The 17,003-nt window shown below is 37.9% G+C and overlaps 1 protein-coding gene across 19 annotated transcripts in view; it reads left to right on the top strand.

Annotated features, from left to right (window-relative positions):
* The window catches only part of LOC148420331 (neurexin-1a-like), a 231,673-nt gene that overhangs the window by 203,482 nt on the left and 11,188 nt on the right, over nucleotides 1–17,003 (top strand). For 15 of the 19 annotated variants that reach the window (XR_015866291.1, XM_088420618.1, XM_088420624.1 and 12 more), the window contains one exon: nucleotides 13,872–13,959. Coding sequence is in view for 18 of the 19 variants with exons in the window: in XM_088420618.1 (XP_088276744.1) it covers nucleotides 13,872–13,959 (88 nt within the window). In the remaining variant the exon portion in view is untranslated. The remainder of the gene's footprint in view (nucleotides 1–13,871; nucleotides 13,960–17,003) is intronic. The other 4 variants (XM_088420628.1, XM_088420627.1, XM_088420629.1 and 1 more) reach the window with 1 other exon arrangement.

Raw genomic sequence — 17,003 nt, 5'->3', positions numbered from 1 at the left:
AATGAGGCATAGAAAAGAATATGTGCATTGGGAGATGTCATTGTCTGCGGTTTGATTCTACCTGACGACCTTTCCGCTGAGAGCTCCTGCAGTGGGACGCTTCAGTCTCAGGACATTGCATTGTGCCTAGCTTCGGTTCAAAGCGGTGCATTCAGAGCCCTTACCCTCAAATGGGTCTCATTTTTAGCATTGTCCAAGTGGCTTAACTCCCTACTGATGACCATTTCAATTCAATGATTTTTCTTTTTTTTAAATAAGCTTTACATTACACTGTCATTTTTAGCTTGACTGGCCCCATTGAAACAGGCTGGCAGCTGTTAAATTGTTTCAGAATAGTATAATGGATTGTTGGAAATCATTAATTCCTCCCCAATATAATATCATATCACTTGCCTTTAAATGCTGCATGCAATAATAGGCACTTTCCGCCAGTTCTGTCACCTAACATTAGTTCTCCGTACTTGGATGCACATTTACAGCACATCCAACAACCCTTGAGAAAAAATAAATTAAAACAATACCTTATAGTCGAACTTTAAATTTGCATGAGATTAAACCACACATCATTACCTCGAGGAATTTTACTGTAAATTTACGACACAACTACTGAATATTTTTGCACATTTTGCAAGTATGCTGCATTAGAGTTTGTGCTTGATAGTCGTCATTCTAGCATCACTGCTAACATCCCTTAAAACATGGGTCACCAACGTCGTGCCCGTGGGCACCAGCTAGCCCGTGAGGATCAGATGAGTAGCCCGCAGGCCTGTTCTGCAAATAGATCACAAGTGTGGAATGTTACAGACAATTCTAAATTCTGCATATTAAATGTACATTATATATTTCACTTGATTTACAAAATTACTATAGCTGTTCCATAATTATTGTGAGAAATCATTAACATGATCGGTGTCTTCACATAAATGGGTGCCCTTCGTATTAGTCAGTACCAAAGAAGTAGCTCTCACTTTCAAAAAGATTGGTGATCCCTGCCTTAAAATGTGCCATCTGGGATTTTTTTTCCAAAAATTGAATTCAATTGGCCTTGACTGAAAACTGGAAACTTTTTGATTCGTTTGTTTATTTCAAACCCCCTTGTGTCCACTTATGCATTAGTAGCAAACATTCCTATACCTTCTGATGAAAAGGCGGAAACTCTCCTACTCTTGATAACTAACAGTAATCATTCATTAGGCCAATATTTCAATAGACATTGTGCATTCATAAACAACGTGTCATAAAAGTGTTTGATACACCTTATCTACCTTTCACTCCCATGCCTAGCGATCTCCTAACTGTAATCCGGAGGCCGATCAGGCATGTGCCTCTTTTACGCACAAACTACAAACTTTATTTTCTTTTACAATACACTGTGCATCAGAGCACGGTGAGCAGCCACTGACTCTCCATGCAGCCAAGTGAATCACTGCCTCTCCTCCTCCCACGCATTGCCCGCAATTCAAGTTTTCTTAAGAGGCCAGGCTCAGTCTGTGTTATCATTCCCTCATGCATCTGCTCACACCCCACCCCCTCCCCAACAGGTAAAATTCCATACAGCTATCTCACGCACAGCCACAATCACAGAGGCATGGAGAGTTGTTGCTAAAATGCCCTTATATAATGCCATGACTCCAAAGCTGCAGAAAGACAATCAGAGGTGTACTTTAAAGCAAAAGTAACCTAATTTGTGGCTGAACAAGACTGAGTATTAACAGGCTGTTAGACTGCTTCAGACTCCACACAAAGACTGAGCGTGCGAGAGTTGTTGCAGTACATCAAGTAGGAACTTCTGTAAAGTGATAGTCTGCTGAGAAAAAAAAAATACACGAAGCACTGAAGCTGTAAAAAGGGACATCTTTTTTTGTGGATGACCTGGGACCTGTAGTTGCTTCTATTCTTTTTATAACCATCTAGGCACCATCCCTTCTCTTACTATTCCTTGGCTTTAGGCATCATTCTGTTTGTCTTGGTCCCGGATTGAATTATTGTTTTTACACGCAAAGGCAGCAATCTTAGATGTAACACTAATCCTGCATGTGCCGGTATTCAGACCTGAGCTTTATCTGGAGTTTGAATCATTCCTCGAGCAAGTAAACTTCAGCAGTGCAGACTCTTCAAATACAGCTTTATATGATAAAGAGACCCACGGTTTATTTGATCTTAATTTTGCTCAAGATCATATCTGTCATTCCTTTTTTTTTTTTTATAATACTCTTTGCTATGCTATTTCCACTCCTTTCCCTAACCACTTCCAAGTTATAGCAAATATGTTTTGTTTTTCTTTTTGTTGTCTTGTTAAAACCGTGCCTGCTCCTCAAATAGAGCTTTACAGTATATGATAACGAGACCCGCAGTTTATTTGATCTTAATTTTGCTCAAGATCATATCTGCCATTACTTTTTTTATATAATACTCTTTACTATGCTATTGCCACTAATTTCCATGACCACTTACAAGTTATCGCAAATATTTTGTGTTCTGTTTTTCATTTTGTTGTCTTGTTTAAACCTTGCCTGCTGACCTTTTCTGGAGAAGTGTGGTTATGTTGATGGACCGGTTGCAAGCCAATCACATGAGATACTAAGAATTGTGTCTTTGGCGGTCAACCGTGGCATGAGTTATAGAAGGTAATCTTGCCCTGGTGTTCCTGAGGCTCGGTCACCTTTGCCCACGGATGGCCAACAGATGGCAGGGGAGCTGCGACAGCGCCTGGCCTGCAGCAGTCGCTCCCCATGACAGACTATATCCATCATCTTGATGTCACCACAGGCAATTATGGAAACTAGCCTATAATATTATGCCGTACGCACAGTGAGTCCGTGTGCCTCACTAACGGTGTTGAACACACGCATCAGCACGTGACGTCATTTGTTTTCATGACTTGATACTTAATCAGTACTATTTCCTTTTTTTTCTTCGTGTCTATATTCAAAGAAAGCAAAATCTTAGTCTTTTTATGGGTCTCCCTTGGTAGCATATAAAGACCAACACATTTTCCCACCCACGTTGTTTGAATGGCAGGAAAGAAACTTGAATGGTTTTATACGATGTTTCATAACAGAGCAATATTGACACTAACACTTTACAGCATTTTTATTGAGCATTTTGTCATCTCACAGGGCATTGGCTCTTTAAATTTCTTGGCTCTTGTTAAAGAGGCTTATTCATTTTTGTGCTGTAGCCTATATATCTGAGCTTCGTGCCAGCTACTCATTGAGATCCACTGACACCGCTTTCATTTTTAAAAATGTATTTAAAAAAATATAAATACATAAATGCTAGCCAAAAGATGATACATGTCTTTAAAAGCTTATTTAAAACCACTGCTGTCATATTTCAACGTGCGATTCTCAAAGGAGAAAGGAATGTTTTATTTAAGCATTGGGTAAAGCCCTTAATTAAATAAATCCCTTCAGCTTTTTACAAACAAACATTTAATGCAACATATTTAGTGCGCTGTGATAAAGAATAGCATTGACCTACATACACGACCAAAAATCTGTTCACCCATAATTTGAAGTGCCCGATAGCACAAAGAAAAGCACCTTAATTTCTTGTTGAGTGCATTATCAATTAAAGAGGCATTAATTGTGGAAAAAGAGTCATTATGCGGTGACATCCTTATCCATTAGATTTTAAATCTGAATTCCATTCAGCTCTTAGTTTCACAATGCATTTTGATGGATGTATAAATTATGTGAATACATGTGAAATAAGTATACTCTCCTTTCAGTAAACTGATTATAATATTGATTTGATTATATTTCAATATGCAATTTTCAAACGTCCAATTCAATAATATATTAAATCATTATATTTTCAAGGTTGACAGTCATAAATGAAGCAGAGGAATTCATGTATTGGGAGATTAAAATGAAATAATTGAGAAATGTGAATTAAAGATTTGTTTAGGATTTCTAAATGTTGCTTGACAATGCACATCCCCTTTGCCTTATTGCTGGTGACTTACAGAGTTGCTCATTGTTGTTTTCCGTGTTCATGGATGAGTATGACACATCCAGACCTGGGAGGCAGGGATCTGATTATGTGCATGCTCTGTGGGAGCCACAAACCACAAAAGACCCAGCCTACTCTTGGAGAGCAAAGCGGCTTTTCTCTTTCCTTATTCTTTTGTTTGTTTGGTTGTTTTTTTTTTTTTAGTTTAGGTTTTTTTTTTTATTTATTTATTTTTTACATTACACATGGGAGTTGAGCCTTCAGTACTCTCATCTCAGCCATGGAGGAATCTATATTAGGATGACAAATTTGTTCCTGTCATCTGATGAGGGACTGGGACTGCATGTCAAGATGCAGCTAAAGTCAAAAAGACAATGATTTGTCGCCAAGTGGTGCTCCCTTTTTCTCTCTACAAAAACACACATGTGCATGTTTGGGTTTATCTTTTATTTTCGGCTTTTAACAATGAACTATATTCCTAAAACGACAAGTTTGTTTGTCACGAGATACATGAAAAGCTATTGGCTATTTTGCGTCTTTTTCCTTTTTCTTTTTTTTACATTTCTTCACATATCCTTAATGGGTGCCTCAAACTGGGCACTTCTCTGCTCTCACAGCAGATTACAACCAAGGTGAGCTAGGGATGCACACAGAGCTCCAGATTCGATTTCAGATAAGGAAAAATGCCAAAGCGTATGGGGAGAAGGAGCTGCAGTGGAGGCAGACCTTATCTGAGATGAGTTACTGAGAGTAAGAGGAGCAAAATATAGTGTCTAATATTGAATGTGCTCTGTAATGCATAGATGCAAATGATTAAAAAAAAAAAAAAGAAAAGGAGGGGGGTAGGCATCAGGAATTTGATTTAAACCATTTCTGCATTGGGCACAATTGGCTTAGAGATGAGAACTAATGATGTGCCCGAAGCTGTAATCAACATGCCGGAGGCTCAATTTGCTCTATGTGCACTCAACCATATGGTGTTACTTTAGAAGATGGTCTTAAAGCAGTGAACGCAAAAGTTATACGATACGCTTTGCAGGCATACAGTACACCGACTGATTAAACTCAATTGAAGAGCTGGTAAGAAAATTCACCTTTTAAAAAATGTCCGACCCAAATTTCTTACAGACGTGGTGAAGGGGGCGCATTCCCTTTGTTGGGGATAGCATGAGGAAACCTCTCACATGCAACCACACAAATTTATTACCAGTGGACGTGCTAAAGATGATAGGACTTGAGGGAATTCCGTAAAGCAGAGTAACTACATTAAAGTAGAAATGATCTGAATCCAAGGAGGGATGACATTTCACTGTTGTGCTTTTGGGTTGCGGGGGGAAGCACAACTCATAAACGCACACGTGCATGTGTCCCTGCAGTCCAAAAGAAAAATGGTTCCTCATTCCATGATTTTTCATTGTATCAGCAATACAGTCCTGCTTTGAACCTTCTTTTTTTTTTTTTACTCCATTTTATGTCCAAAACCAAGTGAATTGGTAGTGTGTGTCCCTCCTCTGCTGCATGAAATTGGGTGTAGCGGGTATGTGAAGCTGCCTCCCAGCACCTTGTTAGCCTGTCTGGGCACAGTGACTTAAAAGCCCCAGGAAGATGTATGGCAAGACATGAGCACAATGGTTCCAAGGGAGGAGATAAGAGGATTTTTGTTTTCTTTGGTTTATATCCTGTCTTGATACTCTGCCTGAAGTCCAGTTGAAGGAACTGCTGATTTGGCTTTAAATAAAGCAAAAGTCCCTAAAGAGATATCTCTAACATTCCACTGGGAATAATACAGATATGATAAAGCATATTGATTAATCATACTTTAATTTTGAGAAATGCTGGACAAATCTCACAATGCAGTGCAAAAGATATAATATCAAACAAAAGAAGGCCACTAAGCACTAACTAACTGGTGCGATTTTGAAAATATTCTGAAAGAATGTACATGTTTGTTAAGTGCATTCATTATTTGTTATTCCCTATGGACTCTTTCTTAAACTCCTTCCGGCCTCTTTGGCCCTTACCTTGGTAAAGTTTGCATATCATATACTACATACAGTACAGGCTCATGTTCAAAATTATTCAACACCCAAGGCAGTAAAGGATTAGCAAATTGGATGTTTATTTTTATCTTGTTAATAATTATATCAAATAAGGACTTATAAAATGAACTCATGCAACTTAAATAACACTATTTTTGTATCAGTCCTCACTAACAAAATAATTCAAAGTCTATGTCAACAGCAATACTTAGTACATATTACAAGAGCCTTTGGTAACAATTACATTGCTACGGAAGAGTATTTGCCCCCTTCCTGATTTCTGTATTTGTTGCGTATTACTTACTCTCAAATGTTTCTTTTCATCAAAACAATATTAATATCACGCTGTATATGAAATGCAGTCAAACCCTTTGTGAAAATCGGATTGCCCCTGGAGCCTAAGAGGGAGTTGTGTCACCTTTGGCAGCAATATCTGAAATTAAACATTTGTGATAGTTGGGAATGAGATTTTCCCCTTCTTTGTAGAATTTTTCAAGTTTGTTTGTTTTATTTAAAATCTCGAGCACCCCCTGGAGTTGCTTCAAGTAGCCCCAGGAGTACCCGTACCCCCACTTGTGAACCACTGTCTTATGGCATACTGGAGTCAAATCTTTTTTGTAGTCTGACATCAGCCGATTACAAACACTTGGGTGTTATGGCACTTGTCGCAGTTTGTGCCTTATGGTGTCAGCCAAAAGCAGAGTACCTCCTTCTGACAAGTCCTGTCACAGTTCTTCAGCTGTCATCGGGGGATTTTCCCCGACCTTCCACTTCAGGTACTGGACAGCAGTCGCTAACAGCATCATATTTCTAGCGCGCCCAGGTAGCTTTTCCAGATGTAATAGCTTTAAACTTGCTAATTAGGTGTATAATTGTCTCTCTTGGAATATTTCATGTCTTGGCTATTTTTTTAATTCATATCCTTGCCTTTGAAGAGAAATGACCTTTTCACACCATGTTGAAAGTTACCATTAGCTGTCTCAGGAAGGAGACTATCACAGTCTTTATTATTTTGCTCACACTTCCTTCTGTTACAGTTCTGTTCACACCTACAGGTGATTATATGTGCTCTGTATTGAACGGATAACAAGTTCATGGCGTACTCAGCCCCTTCACAGTCAGTTGGGACAAGCTCCGGTTTACCAGTCAGGACAAACACACAGCCCTGTTGTGTCCTCTGTTTTGCCCCTCTATGTGACAGTTTGAAATGAGGATGATGACAAGACTAATGTTATTTATACCCAGACATAATTTTCTTAATGTCATTTATTCTGCCCTGAGCAAAACAATGATTATCAGACTGAAAACACTTGCATAGGGTCTTTCTTTATTTGTCATAGGCAATTTATTTTCATCAGTCTATGTTATGCTATAAATACTATATTCTACTAACATGATATATCAGCCATCAACTGCTGTGACAATGCAACTTATATCGTCTTGAATGTGTGGGTCTGTGATGTTGACAGTTTGGCAGCAGGAAGAGTGTGGGCGAAGGCCAGGCTTTTTGCACTGTACTAACCTCACAGTCTGAGAGGCTCTCTTGCCTTCATTATTCCGATGAAATCTATTGAGCATCTGGGACTAAATTATTCATTGCCATCGACCCAGTTACAGGCTGCTAAGTTGTCATCAGTCGTTATTATAAGTTGTGATAGCTACAATGGGCTTCATCTGTAATGGCCACTATTTTATTGTTATAATCATTGTCGTTAATTTGGTTTATTAGAGCTTTCACTTTTGACGTTTTTTATAAAAGAAAGTGAAAGTATGGATTTACTCAGCCTCCATCTCAACATGAGAAATTCAATTTTGTTCTACACACTCACTGCCACACTAATGATGTGTGGCTCCCAACATGAAGCTCAAGATAACAAACCCCTCTGATTTAGTACAGACACAGCCACTCTTGTTACAACACATGACCAAACATTTGAAACCATGAGAAATAATAGGAAGGACCTTTGCTTTTGTTTTTTGTTGTTGTTTTTTTTTGTTTTGTTTTTTGCCAGAAGCCTAAGTATCAACGGTGCGGTCAATGCAATGCACAGGGGCCCTGAGCTTATTAGGGGCCTATTGTAAAAGAGAGAAAAAAAAAGAAAAAACAACAGCATTCAGAATTACTTTGTAGATTGAAAAGCTCAGGGCGAGTCAGTCATGCTGTGTGTGGCTGGTATGGGAGGAGCAAATGATCGTTTGTCCAGTTGGCACCTGTCATTGATGAAGAGTGGTGAAAAAGCAGTGTTGTCCGTAGATAAATAACTAATAGAGCAAGCATTAACTTATTGATTTTGAATTCTTTAGTTCTTGAGTTTGACATGGATTGTTTTTTTTGTTTGTTTGTTTTTTAAACAAGCATCAGACATACACCTGTGACACAAGTTTTATTTTATAATCAGGGCTCATCATGCGACTTGTTCTCTCTCTCTCTCTCTCTCTCTCTCTCTCTCTCTCTCTCTCTCTCTATATATATATATATATATATATATATATATATATATACTGTATATATTTGAACTAACAAACAACAAAGAAGAAAAAAGACCCACGTTCAACACACTCATTTGTTTTGGCTCATCTTCCCCTTTTGTGACCGCGCATGTGTTTATGTGTTTAGGCCAGGTGTCCGGGGGTATGAAAATAATATTCCACTGGGGCCTATCACCATGATGTTAGGCCACTCCCTTTTGCCATATATCTTCGGTGACCTTGTGAAAATTCCTTAAAGTAGTGATGTGTGGCGTCACGTAACCACATTTTGTCAGTCAAAACAAACAGAAGATTCCTGTTATAGCATCATAGAAAGTTTTAATTTGGTTTGGAGATGCTACATTTACCTGAATTCATTATATTTATGAAAGGTAATTATGTTTATAAAAGCTCAAATGATATTTTGCACTAGCCTTCTTAGTCATAGTAGAAAGAAATGTGTGCACCTTCTTTGGGCTAGATCAAACACATGTCAGTTAACACACGCCATGTTTTAATTTTACACCATGTCCTTACTATAATATTGATTTCTGGAAAATGCGTTGCAAAATGACATACTTGTAGGAAGGAGTGTCATTGAAAAAAGGGCTATGATTAGAGTCTGGTTGACTACGATTGACTTAAAGAGACAGCCTTGTGGGGTTGTTTGTCCATTTTTTGGATTGCGGAGATGAATGTGAGTTATGGATTCGAAAGATGAGGTTCAGTCTGCTCATGCATTCTAGTCGGCTGTTTAAGGAGTTCTAATTGAAATAATGTATTCTCCTTGAGTCAACAAATTTTCCAGTTATTTACAAATATTTACAAATATCTCTGCGATCTTTGTATAACAAGACCTGAGACTGGATAAAAACAGGGTCTGCCAAGGGATTCACAAAGACAGCAAGGTAAAAGAAAACAAGCGTCCTCAGTGGAATACATTAGTAGGACAGCACAAGTGTGCATCAGATAAACCCTTCAGATGCCTTTTGTGTCCTTCTGACTTTCAGCTTGTCTCCAAAGAGATGTGGTGTGTGCCAAAGAGTGTTCATCAAATTAGACCAGAAAGACAACAACATGAAAAGCTATCACTCTTCACAGAGGTGCGCCAACAGGTTATCACCCCGAAGGTTTCTCTTGGGTTTGCGCACCAGGGCATCAAAACAAAAAATACCCTAAAGAACAACTCTCATTCTATGTACAATGCGAAAATGCAGCATTCAATGACCCGCAGAATAGTGATTCACATTTGTATTTAAATATGCGCTGACTGAGCTTTAGAGAGGACATTCAGGTAAGGTTTCAGCTAAGTTGACTCATTAACGTTACATAGTACATTAAAAAAACACACACACAAATAAGCATTTAAAATGCACACTGTGACTTTTAACTTCGACAAACAGCATACAAAATGAAATATGGTATTATATTAGCGCTGGGTCAATTATGAAATCAGGAAATGAGTTGCCATCAGCATTTTCTGGATTAATGCTGGGTTTACTTTTATTTAAATTAATGAAGTTGGTATGAAGTACGAAACAATTAATTTTTGTATTACTTGTGGTTACAATTATTTCTTACCTCTTACTACATTGTAATTCTGGAGATGAGAGTTTTTCTTAATGTGAATTTGTACATCCATTTGGAAGAGGCTATTTGTATATGTTTTTTTCTTTGTTGTCTTTATTAAATGTAGTGTGTGCTCTAAAATTGGGCCACTTGAAATGTAGAGTAAATTCAGCCATGCTAAGTTCGCTCAACACTAAATAAATAGTCTGTTTTTCCTAACTTTGTCAGTAGGTAAGATTACACCTTCTGTCAATATAGTTTTCATTATGCTCCATTTTGGCAATAGCCATGGACACCTATATCATCTTGCATGGCAGTAGTGTACTTAGAGACTGTGGAAATGTTCATGCATTTAGCTTCAACCCTAAAAGCAGGTTTCTCTCCTTGTTTTTATCTTTGTGTGTGCGTTTCACACACCAACTGTCTCCCCAGGCTTTCCCAGTACATCCCACTGGAGTGTGCTCTCTGTTGCTAGGAGTAGTGGCAGATAAATGAGCTACTCCCCTCGTTCCACCAGGGCTTCAGCACTTTGCTACTGGAATAATGATGCTTGCGCCGAGTCGTTGCTTTTAGCACTTTAGAAGTATCTTGTTTATAGGATGATTTCTCTCGTGTGAATTATGCTGCTGAGATTGGAAAATGTGACTTCACTTAGCTAATCAACTTGTTTAGAATTGAACATTTTTGTTGGAAAACTTTTGGAAGAATTTTTTTTAATACCTTTCTTTTAAAGGGGAAGTCAACCCCCAAAATGTCTTTACAATATGTTCCATATGCCCTAAATTGTCTAAACATGACATTCAAATTCATGTTGTGTTTGTGGAATATAGATTAAGCAGCGAAATCCACCCAATTTTATCCTATTTTGGATCTGTCATTTCCTGAGCTCTGAGCATCTGTGATGTAATTTTCCATCAACTACTCGTGGCAAAAAATATGCTGAGGGTACAGTATTAATTGCATATTAAATATGATGAAGTTATCAGATTGATTATAGACAAAATATTAACTTCATACTGCTATCTTGGATTGAAAAAGAAAAACAAAAGATGGATTTTGTTGCTTAGTTTATGCTCCAAAAACAGATTGTACTCAGAATATCGTGTTTAGCTTGGTCAGGGCACATAGAGCATTTTATTGTAATGAATGTTTTTGGGTGTAATTCCCTTTTAAGACATTTGAAAGGGGGCAGCTTGGTAGATGAGTGGTTAGCACATCTGCCTGACAATTAACGGGTTCAATTCCAGCTGGATATGGCCTTCCTGTGAGAGGTTACATGTTCTCCCCTAGCCTGTGTGGGTTTCCTCCGGGCACTCCGGCTTCCTCCCGCACTCCAAAAACATGCATGGCAGGGGTATTGGACACACTAAATTGTCCTTAGGTGCAATTGGATGGGTGAATGGTTGTTCTTCCTGGTGTGCATTGCAGCTGGCAACCAGTTCAGGGTGCTCTCCGCCTACTGCCCGAAATCAGCTGGGATAGGCACCAGCAAGCCTGCGACCCTTGTGAGGATGAGCAGTTATAAGAAATGGATGGATGGACATTTGTAAGGTTTATTTGTAATTTACATAACAAGAGCTATAGAATAAGGACACTAATAATTTATAATATTTGGACTATGCCACAAACAAATCAAAATGTTGGCCTACACTCTACACTCGCTTTGACACATGAGGCTTCTTCTTAGTGGTGATGCAGAGGCTTCTTGAACTATGTACATTAGTTGACAATTATAGGTTTCAGTAGGAGCTTTAAAATAAACAATAATTCTATGAACTCGTTTCAGTCCTGAAGTAGATTCAACTATCCATGTTTAATGCTTTTAGAGTCACTTCTTTCCATGACTCCATACTTTGCCGTCAATATCAATAAATTGAATGTGGTCGTGACAGCGGTGTTACAACCATACACCTCCACTTACTCACACTAAAACTTAGTGTGTGGTGATTTAACCTATGTGGCAGGCTTCCTCCTCTTCTCCTCTTGCACATGAATCTGAAATAGAAAAATAAGAGGAAGGGAGGTTGAGAGAAGATGACTGCGATAAGTTGAGAAGAGGAGCGAGGGAGTATTGATGACATGATACCCAAACTTCTGCTCGTGAATGTAATAGGGCTGGGAGATAATATCGATATATTCCAATATGAAAAGACTCAATACACATATTGTAATATGACATTCATTTTCTAGGTTTTCTTTCCCGGCACATCTAATTCAAATTATCAGGTCATCAGCAAGCTCAGCAGAAGCCTGTTGATGATCCTGATCATTTGAATCAGGTGTGTCAGGGAAAGAAACCCGGAAAACACACAGAACAGCGGCCGTGGAGGCCCGAGTTTGGACACCCCTGGTCAAGAGCGTGCTTGAAAGGAAAAAATGTTGCATGCTTTTTTTGAAAAAGAATGTTTAATTTCTCTTCAGAAATGTCAATGATGTGTGGCTTCTTAAAATGATTAAACAGAATGTGTCTATTTTAATGATTTCCTTTTTTTTTTTTTATTTACCAAACATTGCCCAATATATCACACTTTAAATCACTTTAATCATCACTTTAAATACCCAATTCCCAGCCCTAGAATGTAAGGTGTCAACATTCTACATAAGGGAAAACGAATCACGAGGCAAAAGTGATGGATGTGGCACTCTTGGATCAGACTGCTACGCCATCTGGAGAGCAACAGTCTACATCTGAAAATTACATTTACATTTGGATGGACTTGCCCAGCCGGCCTCTGCAACAACTGCTCTTCATCACATCTTCTTTGATGGATAATTCCCTGGCCCTTTATGTAAAGATGATATTCATCTGCACTCCAAATGTCGAAATAAACCTTTAGGAGTGATTAAATCATATTACCTGCATCCAAACGGATGTTAAACTAAATGACATCATATTTAATTTCCTTCACAAGTCAATACTAATCCAACTTGCGAACATATTTTGATGCACTGTCAGACATCAGTGCAAAAATAGCACCAAGTAAATGAAACTCAGAATCATGGCAGGGATCAAATGTTTTACGCCATGTTTCATTTTACACTGTTTACACTGTTTTGACTGCAAGTTACTGGAAATATTTGAATGAAATCATGACGGAAATATTTGAATGAAATCATGACGACATGAATTGCGGGCCTTCTGCTTTAAAGGTACATTCAGGATTACAAAATGTTAAAGATACATATCATAGCATACATAGCATCAGAGTGTGACTTCCTATCTTCCATATGACAAACCATCGAACAGGCACTTGATGAGTGGAGAAGGCTAAGAACACCTCTTGGTTTCAAGCTGCCAGCTTCACGATTATTTGAAAGACAAAGAGAGGAAGAAATATATGTGACGAATAAAATACATCAGCTGCAAATGTGATAAATACAGTAGCTTTCAAGGCACAAGCATTCCATTTGGATGCAGTTACACATAAGACCTGAAGATTTAGTTAACTTGCGAGAAATTTGCACCTTCATTAATTGCACCTTTAAGGTTTAATCAACTGCCTCAAACATGGAGCAGAATAAAAGTAAAACTATACATTGTTCAGAGTTGCCTTCAAATGTAGTGAGATGGCTTGGAAAATGTTTACTGCGGCAGAATGATACACCTGCAGTTGTGTTGTTGTGATCAAGTTTATTTTCTCAGTTTGAATCCAACAGACAGACACTAAGCTTTGGAACTGACATTTGTAGTACGCACAGAACTTTAACCTCTGCTGTTTCACAGTAATCCAATTTCATATCCATGGAGTGTAGAAGCAGTTTGCATGTTCAACAAGTTTAACCTGTAGGACTGTATGCCCCAACCGTTCAACTGTGAATGTATTTCTCTCTTTGCAGACAACCGAGGACATGCTGGTGGCATCAGCCGAGTGTCCAAGCGACGATGAGGACATTGATCCCTGTGAGCCGAGCTCAGGTGGGTTAGGTTAGTCATCTTTTTTTATTCTATTACTCTAGTGGTGTTTCAATTTGATTCTCTGTGCTGTAGTTCACCCACACCATGCCACTCAGGACTTCCACGCAGCTTCTATAAGAGCCTTTTAGGGTTTTTGTTAATGTTTTTATGTCAATCACAATGTTTTACTCAGATTGGCCATAACTTTACATTTACAATGAACTATTTTCAGTTTTCTATGCCACAAAGGCATTCATTTGACAAGGCAAACACGGCAATTATAGTATTATTTAATAAGAGCATGGTATGTGGAGTGTGTGTCGCTACACGTGTGCTTGGACAGTTGCTACTGGACTTAGGTACCGGTAATTAAAAGCTGTGCTTGGCTTCTGTACATTGTAAATGCTTTCCAATGAGCAAAGTTGCCTGAAGAATAATTTCCAATGAGCAAAGTTGCCCGAAGAATAACGGCACAAGCTCACTTTTTTTGTGTGTTGTTGCGATCAAATCAATGTGTCCATATTGTCATTGTTATTTAACTGCAAATTGCAATGAGAATTAATCCTTTTGTTTTTCGTGCATTATTTAAATAGAGCTCATATGAGCAACAATTTTAGGATTGATGCTCTTCTAACTAAAAATAACAACAGCAAGGATGTAACCTTTGTTCAATACAAACTTCAAGGAAAGATTTATTTACTGCACAATGTTCTATATCAGCTTGCAATGCTACCACACCTTTAATCTCATACCTTTCTAAGTAAAAGGAATTAAAGCTAAATCTATGAATAGAGGGATTTTAAGGGCTTTCAGGAGTGATGAGGAAAAAGGTGGAAACAATTAAGTCCAGACTAACCACTCCATCTAAAGGTTCTATTGATCAGTGTTAGGTCATCCAACACCGCTAAATGAATCTTTGCACAACGCCATGCATTTTAAGTTATTTTCTGGTTCTTTCCAATAATGTGTTCTAACAGCAACAATTGCGGCATCCACCTTTTTTCTTCTTCAAAAATGTAGTTTTTGTCTAATCCTTAAACTAATTACAGATATCGTGCTCTTACCGAAAAGCCAGTGTCTGTTATTTGAAATCAATCCAATCGATAACCAAAAATATTATATCCACCAAAGCTTGCGAAAAATGTCCATTCTTACATCCTACTCTTATATCGCTGCAGGCCAGTGTACTGTTTTCTGACGGAAAACAAAACCATGCGAATTTTGTATTTCTTAGCCTCACTTTTATCAGATTTCAACATAGATACTGTAAGCAGAATGATCAGAATGATCCATTATTTCTACAAATCTAAAGCTCCAAAAAGAAATACATCATTCGACCCTTTTAGCTTTTGTGAACAAATTTAGTTCCTATATTTATGAATGGTTAGGCCTAGGTAGGCCTAAACAATAAAGAGTTCTATTGCCAGAGGTCAGTGAAAGAACTTTTTTTTTTTGGGGGGGGAGGACTTAATCAAATGCCCTATTTCATTTCTTTTACCACCTGAAAACATGAAAACTCTGAGGCATAAGAAAAGCTTATCACCCATTAAACCCTCTGTGATTAGATCATATGGCAGTAAATTGAATCTTTCTCCTCGTTCTGAAACCCACCGAGTAATACTAACATGTGTACTATAATAGAAGGCTTATTTAGCTCTTTTGGGAAGTGCTAGTTGAGAGCAGTGTCTCTCTGCCACTTTAAAAAACGACTGAGGCTTTTCCCCATGGGATCTGGTCACCTTGCAAGCATGTCCTGTGCTTTTTTTTGTTGGCTGTAAGGCCACCTGGCAATGCGGACGAAAACTGTATAGTCACGGTTTTTAGGGAACAAAGAACAGCCTCTCTGTTAAATTGGAAAAACAACTTGAAGTCTTTTTCCAAGTTTTTATGACCTAAACTTGAATGCTAAGATTTATGCAGCTGTTTTTTTTTTTTTTTTTTTTTTTTTTTCATAAACTATCCCTTTCTGTCCCTATTCTCATCTGAAATATTGGCCTCTGGCAGGCTGAGGTGAATAACCTCCATTTTTATAATTTTACTGCTCACTCATTTTTCTCTGTCTACAAGTACTGTGCTGCTACATTAACACTACCTACAATAATGTGTTACGTCATTATGTCACAGCATTGTTCTAAAAGTAAATTGAGCTTTATTTTAGTCATGTGCAATTTTGGTATTTTTCCCAGTACTTTTTCTTTGAGGATTATGCCATCCCAGGCTCATCCTGTGTGTTCTGGAAGAAAACAGGATTTCACACTCACTGTCAGGCTGCCTCTTTGCTGATCCTCCCCATATTTATATTTTCAATTATTTTCCTTTTTTTTCACCCACTCATCTTTAGAATATGCTGACGTTGATGCTTACACAATGTGTCCGTTTATAAATCTAAGTAGGGCATTGAAGACTTTGCTTATCTGAGAGAAGGCACACAGCCAAAGTTGATAAATGCTTAGAATGAATAAAGAAAAGTCATATTCAAGTCTTTGCGTGATGATGAACATTATGGAGATGATACCAGTTAATACAGGTGTGCCAAAAAAACAATTCTCAAAATAATCAAGATTCTCATTTAGTACGATTCAGAAGCCGTATAAACTGTTCCCAAATTGAAGTAATAAATGTAAAAAATAAATAAATAAAGAAATTTGCTTCCTGTTGGCTTCTGTGTAATTAGGCCGGATGTTCAAATAACAAGTCTTCCATCTTCCATTGTAGTCGTTAGTTATGTCAATGAATCAAAATAAAGAATTGAGTAACAGTTGTGGCCCACATACTGTTTTGTGGAGAAAGGCACTCTCCTTTTCATTCAAAATTTAATGAATATATAATAATTACACTTTAATATCTTCATTTGTCTTTCTGTCTTGCAAAGCAGACTGGAGTAGATGACATCATGACAATTTTTTGCACATTTTAAAATTGAAGCAGAACTCATTTTGAATAAAAATCCATTCCGAATTGAATCAGAGCCAGAAGTTAAACTCAAACGGTGAGACAAGTTGAAAATTCCCGCCCCTACTGCTTACTTATCATATGACATACCACAACATGATGTCCACTTGTACAATTGATAA

Source organism: Hippichthys cyanospilos, chromosome 8 (genome assembly GCF_059441005.1).
Source record: "Hippichthys cyanospilos isolate Australia breed blue-spotted pipefish chromosome 8, RoL_Hcya_1.0, whole genome shotgun sequence".
Lineage (NCBI taxonomy): Eukaryota > Metazoa > Chordata > Actinopteri > Syngnathiformes > Syngnathidae > Hippichthys > Hippichthys cyanospilos.
This window is presented reverse-complemented; position numbering and strand designations above follow the sequence as displayed.